Source organism: Lactuca virosa, chromosome 2 (assembly GCF_052849685.1).
Source record: "Lactuca virosa cultivar CGN04683 chromosome 2, Lactuca_virosa_CGN04683_v6, whole genome shotgun sequence".
NCBI classification, from domain to species: Eukaryota; Viridiplantae; Streptophyta; class Magnoliopsida; order Asterales; family Asteraceae; genus Lactuca; species Lactuca virosa.
In genome coordinates, this window is record NC_136427.1 from 196211767 (window position 1) to 196218508 (window position 6742).

Below are 6742 nucleotides of genomic sequence, written 5' to 3' on the forward strand. Positions count from 1 at the left end.
TAATTTTGGGCAGCACTTCGGCTCTAAATATAACTTTCTGTGATAAAACCGGGAATTTTTATCGAAAATCAGACCTTGCGCGGACAGAGTTTTGACTCGAAAATATAATTTTCTCGGGAACTTCGGAGCGTTGGGACTTACTTCGGGTGTTGGGGATGATATCGGGACTTAGGAGGGTGTTAGAGGGGCTTGAGAGAGGCTAGAGAGTGAATGAGAGTGAGAATTTGTAACATAAACCCGGAGGGCTCGATTTCTATTTATAGGCTGAAAAACCGACTCTCACGTCGTGAACCATGTATGTTCACGTCGTAACTTTGATCCTGGTCATCCCCTAGGCTTGCCGTGTGTCTTCTAGGCTCGAAACGCGTCGTTCACTGAGTTCACATCGTGAACATTGTGTTCACGTCGTGAATGCAGTCAAATTCTCGAAGTTTGTGCTCCGAACTTCAAAAATCCATATCTTTCACATACGAGCTCCGTTTTTGACGTTATTTATATCCACGCGTAGGTGAGATTATGCTCTACATCTTTCATTTAGACTCCGTCGGCTAATTTTGACTTTATTTTTAATATTATATTAATATTATATTTTTAACGGGCCGAGACATGAAAAGTCCGTTAAAATTTCATAACTTCTTCATCTGACGTCCGTTTTCGTCTGTCTTTTTACCGTTGTACTACTATTGACGAGACCTTCGATTCTCATTTAGGTTGTGTCGGCTAAAAATCACTCGATCTTTATTTCGAGTTTTTAGCTGTCTACTGCTATTCCGAAACTTAGAAAAATCATAACTTCCTCATACGAAGTCAGACTTGGACGTTCTTTTTATGGAAATTCTCGATTTAAAGAATACTACGACTTTCGTTTAGATTACTAAAGCTAAAAAGTAGTTTATCGAAAACTCACTTTTTACGTCATACGGCGTCGTGCCGGTTCTGTCGCGAAACTTCAAATAGTCATAACTTCTTCGTTATAACTCGGATTTTGATGAGGTTTTCGCCTAAATGTTTCTAACGAGATTCTTTACAACTTTCATTAATATAATTTTACTTATTTTCAAATTTTATTTATTTTCGTTAAATTTCAATATTTGACTTTTGATTGGAATCTCATAAGACTTCCAATATTTTCCGAGTGATTCTAAACTTAGTTTTACTTTATTTCTAGTAAAAACTATATGTTAGAACTCAACGCTCAAATTCATATAATATTTCATTATATTTTTCACTTTTAAAATTACATAACACGATAACTGAACGTGTATGTTACACTAGGTGCTTCTAAGAGTCCAAATGACAACTCTTATGCTCTGGAACTAACAATACTCAAACACTCCCAAGTCCCAACAATGGGGGTCAAAAAGGACATAAAAACCCCCAAATAAACAAATCTAAGCATACAATGGCCAAGTATGGAGCTTGATACCTCAAAAGAGTCAGAAATGGTGTCAATCCTCTGGATCTACAAGCTCTTGGTGGATCCTTGCTTCTTCTTCAAGCTATTTTCTTCTTCTTTAAGCTCCTTTCTTCTTTTTTCACTAATACAACACACAAACACTCTCAAATGGCTTCTAGAACACAAAGGGACACAAAGGGAGCTAGGGTTTTCGTGGTGGCTGGGTAAGAGTGAAGGGAGGCTGAACCAACAGGGGTTATGTTCTTTATATAGGGAGCAAACTCTAATTTTAGGGTTTAAGGATCTGCACACGTACGTTGGGCATACTCCTGGTACGTTGGGCGTACGTGCATGGCTTCCACGTTTCCTTTTCCTGAGTACGCTGGACGTACATAACAATGTACGCCTCGCGTACGAGGTTCCTCAGCCCACTCTTAAGGGCCCAAAGTCAAAGTCCAACCAAACAACCCATAAATTTATTAAGGAAAATACTCATAATACCTGGAAAAATCCCGGATGTTATAATTTTTTGTATACTAAGGGTTACAGTTGATAATCTAACACAGATTACCATGATTGACCATGTTTATGGGATTCTATGTTTGTGCAATAATGATTTGAGCTAATTCATTTATATGATGATGATTTAACCTGTCATAACTTGTTCAAACTTTTCTAGGTAGGACATAAAATTGTAATTTTTTCCTATTTAAATAGTTATTTAGTAATGCATAATTTTTAGTGTGGTATATTAATTGTTGTGAAATTATGAATTGTGATTTTGTATGTCTTTAATTCACTTGAATTTTCTTGAATTACCAATTATCAAGAGATTGTTGCAAATTCTTCAAGTGGATTGATCTTCCACTTAATCATCACTACTGTAACGTCCTAAATTTTCAACCTAAATTTTCATTTTAAAACAAAAGCAGTCGCTTCCAAATTCATCCTCAAGGAGAGATAAATAACCATTTGTTTTTAGTTGATAAACCATAATCAAATCATAGTAACAAAAGATAGTAAATCAAAAGTACGGAAGTCTCCAAAGCAGTTCCATGGATATGATGCAATCAAACCGTGCCTTCCCCTTTTACTACCAGAGCAACCTGAAAGCATTTAAACTTAACAATTAAGCACAAAGCTTAGTGAGTTTTTCAAAATATCACACACCCACAATAATAACCATATATATCAATAATGCGTCTATAGGCTTTCGTCGTCATTCCTTGGGCTTGTTTAGCTCACGACTTTATGTCAGTCTTGCTATCACCCCTAAGAGCTTGTTTAGCTCATAGCTCCATGTCGATCTTGCTATCATCCCAACGAGCCTCTTTAACTCACGACTCCATGACGGTCTTTCTATAATCCCTACAAGCCTGTTTAGCTTACGGCTCCATGCCAGTCTTACTATCATCCCAACAAAGCATGAAAACATACAAGTAGACAAGAGTGACCTTGCTAGTCTATCTAATCATACAATCATGTCATATTGTTACACAAGCATCCAACACACAAAGGATCCAATCATGACATAAGTAATACAGTGAGAAGACTCACATAAATCAAAGAACTGAATTCCAACTACTCGAAGTCCCAAAGAATCAGCTACATGAACCGTCTAAACCAATCAAAGGCTAAAACTCAGTCTACAACTCAAAACCTCCAATTTGACTAAATGTCAAACTGGTCAAAAAGTTAACGGTCAACGGTCAATGCATCACGACTAGCCCTTTGTCGCGTTGCTACCACTAGGCGACAAGATAGTCACAATTTCTTCCATATGTGCACCACGACCATCCAAAAGGTTGCGCCGCTATTCTCGACTAACCATACTCATTCTTTAAGTCCTTAATCCCTTCAACCAAGGGTCATAACTTTCAGATCTGAAACATATGAAGGTTTTAATGGAGAAAGTTTCCAATTTGATCCATGCCTTTGGCTTAATCAAATCTAATATCAAATTCTAACTAAAAAAGCGTCCTAAAAAGACCTTCTTTCTTGCATGGCTCCAAAGGAACCCCATACATGCACTCAAAATGTCTTAGAAATGTCCATATGTCCAAGAATAACAAGTCTAATGTTATGGAGTTCTTCAAACTCCAAATTTTCAAGCATAAGGGACCAAAGAGACCCAAAAACACATCTACATCCTAGATCTTAACATGAACACACACATTTTCTTATATGATTATATAAGCATCAATTCACACACACACACACACACACTTTTATCCATCTTATTATACATATATTAGGTTATGTATGATTCAAACATATTTTTAGGTTTACGCACACCAAACACACATCAAGTACACACATAACCCTAAACTGAAGCTTATTTCTTATTTTAAACACTCACACCCAACCAAACTTGTAAGACAAATTGGGTTATGTTTTAACATAAAAACTTAGAAGATTGACGTTTGTTGGGCCGAGCTGGATTTGAACCAACATAGACTTATATATTCTCAACGAGTTTACAATCCATCCTCATTAGCCATTCGGGGATCAACCCAATGCCTAACTAGACATTCCATAATCAACTTCCTTTGGTCTCCTAGACGAACTTGACAAATACATTTCAACTTTGATAAAATACGTCAAATGAATCTGCCACTAAGCATAGAGAGAAGTTTGACAAATCCATTTCACGTTTAATAAAAGGGTAAATGGCACAAAAAACACTTTTTTTACACAGAAATTCGATTTTGACACCGTGTTTTTTTTTGTGTCAATTTTGACACTGTGTTTTCCAATTTGTTACAATTCTGACCACTTGACCGGTTAACCAGGTTGCATGCTGACGTGGCATGATGATGTGTCAGTTTTGATGACGTGACATGCTGACATGATATGCTGACGTGTCAAAATTGAATTTTTTTCTCACAAAAAACTCTAAGTTTTCATTTTTTTTTCGATTTTGACACTAAGTTTAATTTTTTCTTTCAACTTTGACACTATGTTTTTTTGTTCCAAATCGAACATCATTTTTTCTAATTTTGTTCAATGTTGACAATTTTTTATTTGAAACCGTATAAATATTTTTTTAATACATTTAAACCGTATAAATATGTTTTTTTTTCATTTAAAAACCATAGTTTTGTATAAATACATTTTTTTTACACTCAAACCATATTTTTATGTATAAATATGTATTAGTTATATAAAAATTGTATTTTATATTAAATATGCAACTTTAAAATGTGGTTTTTAAACGAAAAAAATATGTTTATACGGTTTAAAATGTAATAAAAAAAATATATTTATACAGTTTCAAATGGAAAATAGACAATATTGAACAAAATTTGATAAATGATGTTCGATTGGAACAAAAAAACATAGTGTCAAAATTGAAATAAAAAATTAAACTTAGTGTCAAAATCGAAAAAAGGTGAAAACTTAGTGTTTTTTGTGGAAAAAAAAAATCAATTGACACATCAGCATATCATGTCATCAAAACTGACACGTCATCATGCCACGTCAGCATGTAACCTGATTAACCGGTCAAGTGGTCAAAATTGTAACAAATTGGAAAACACATTGTCAAAATTAACACAAAAAGAAACACGGTGTCAAAATCGAATTTCTGTGTAAAAATAGTGTTTTTTGTACCATTTATGCACCCAAATGGAGTTGAATTTCATATTCTCCATTAAAGAAAAAGGTCGCAACCAATGTACACTTATCAGAAACATTAATGATTTTTAATTTTATAAGTACATGCACTTATGCCAAACACCAATTAATATATATATTTCTTTTCATAAAGATACAGTTTTCTTCACGATACATCATCATAAATGCTCTAAATACATAAAGACAAAAACACAATTACAACTTGATAAGTTGACATGATATCCTAGTTTAGCTTAGCATAAAAGAGGCAAGACCCCACGGACAACACTTTGACTAAAATACCCCTCGCTTATCCGTACACTTCCCTTATTCGAATCAACAAAACAAACATAAACTGGTGAAAGAAACAGTTAGACCCTTTGACTTATAAAATTGTCAATGAAACCCCTCCGATCTTTGAAACATAAAAATCAAGGACACTTGGGTTTGCCTTCCTTAGTCTTCCAGTTGTTGTAGCAAGCACATGCCTGTTTGTTGCCATAAACACCTTTTGGTACACACAAGCATTTCGCACAACACTTTTGACAGAAGAACATGCATGGCTTCTTGTGTGATGTTGCAGAGCATCGATATGTACATTTGGGTTTACAATCTGTACAACAAATCCAATCAAAAAACAACATTTTAGCATAAAAACTCAACTTGTGTTCAAAGTATTCACAAACTGAATTTGAATATGTTCATAATGCAGTACCTCTAGGACGAAGCTTCTTGTATCCCTGTAAATTGAAGATACAAAAGTTAGGTTAGATATAAGAAAGCTTGAATTCATCATTTCGTTACAAAATTTGATCCAGAAAAGTACAAATGTGTTCTTTAAGTTCATGCAAATCAAAATGATGTACATCTTAGAATGAATTTCAGCATTATGCAGACAAAATTCATCATCGTTAATGCATTTGAAAAATACTGGGTATGCTAGATCGACGGAAAACGGAGCTAATTCGACCTGGTTTATACAGAATGGAAGTTACCTCAGCAAAATCGGCGAATGCGATCAAGAGAATCAACGATAGGACCAAAAGCAGAGCAGTGTACGGACGTCCTCCTGCCATTTTATCTCTCTCACTCACTGAAAAAAAAATGGAAATCTGATGATATGTGAGTGAGAAAGAACAGATAGAATGCGATGGAATGTGGATTGTGAAGAAGAATTGAAGTGGGAAGGTTATTATTTATAGGGAGCAGGGGATGTGTTTTTCTTGGAGAATGGGGGTTGGTTCCTAGTTCAGATTCACACACAGTAGAGAGAGAGAGAGAGAGAGAGAGAGAGAGAGAGAGAGAGAGAGAGAGAGAGAGAGAGAGAGAGAGAGAGAGAGAGAGAACAGCGGTGGTGGTGGCCTGGTGGAAGCGGCGGGATGGTGGTCGATGCGGAGGTTAAGGCGTGAACAGGGGATGCAGCCACTTCCGTCCTCCGGATCGTGAGATCGAAGGAAATTAAATTTACCGGATAAAATGCCGCGTTTCAGGAACTCAGGCGCCATTATTTTGTCTCCCTTTCATACTTAATTTATTATTATTATATTATATTATTTTTGGCTGTTGAAGAATATTTATTACTTTGAGGCTTTGGGCAATAACGAGATATGTCTAAAAAGTAAATGCAAGAAAATAATAAGGATTAATTACAAAAATATCAAAATAGGAGGTGTCTTTGTAGTTAGTTGATATATTTGTTCAACATTTATAACAGGATGATCACGTATATTG

General features: G+C 35.3%; 1 protein-coding gene across 1 annotated transcript; it reads right to left on the bottom strand.

Moving 5' to 3' along the window:
• Positions 1-5185: 5185 nt before the first annotated feature.
• LOC145156704 (protein RSI-1-like) lies at positions 5186-6188 on the bottom strand. Its single transcript, XM_079075981.1, has 3 exons — positions 6007-6188; positions 5727-5751; positions 5186-5624 (listed from the first exon to the last, which is right to left on the bottom strand). The coding sequence occupies exons 1-3, from the start codon at positions 6085-6087 to the stop codon at positions 5443-5445; spliced, it is 288 nt and encodes a 95-aa protein (XP_078932107.1). The 5' UTR covers positions 6088-6188; the 3' UTR covers positions 5186-5442.
• Positions 6189-6742: the final 554 nt, after the last annotated feature.

Bases quoted from the DNA above. Each gene is read 5' to 3' on its own strand.
- LOC145156704 (XM_079075981.1), bottom strand. From the start codon at position 6,087: ATGGCAGGAGGACGTCCGTACACTGCTCTGCTTTTGGTCCTATCGTTG. The intron at 5,752-6,006 runs GTAACTTCCATT...TTCAATTTACAG, and splicing joins CATTCGCCGATTTTGCTGAG to GGATACAAGAAGCTTCGTCC. The intron at 5,625-5,726 runs GTACTGCATTAT...TTTGTTGTACAG, and splicing joins CAAGAAGCTTCGTCCTAGAG to ATTGTAAACCCAAATGTACA.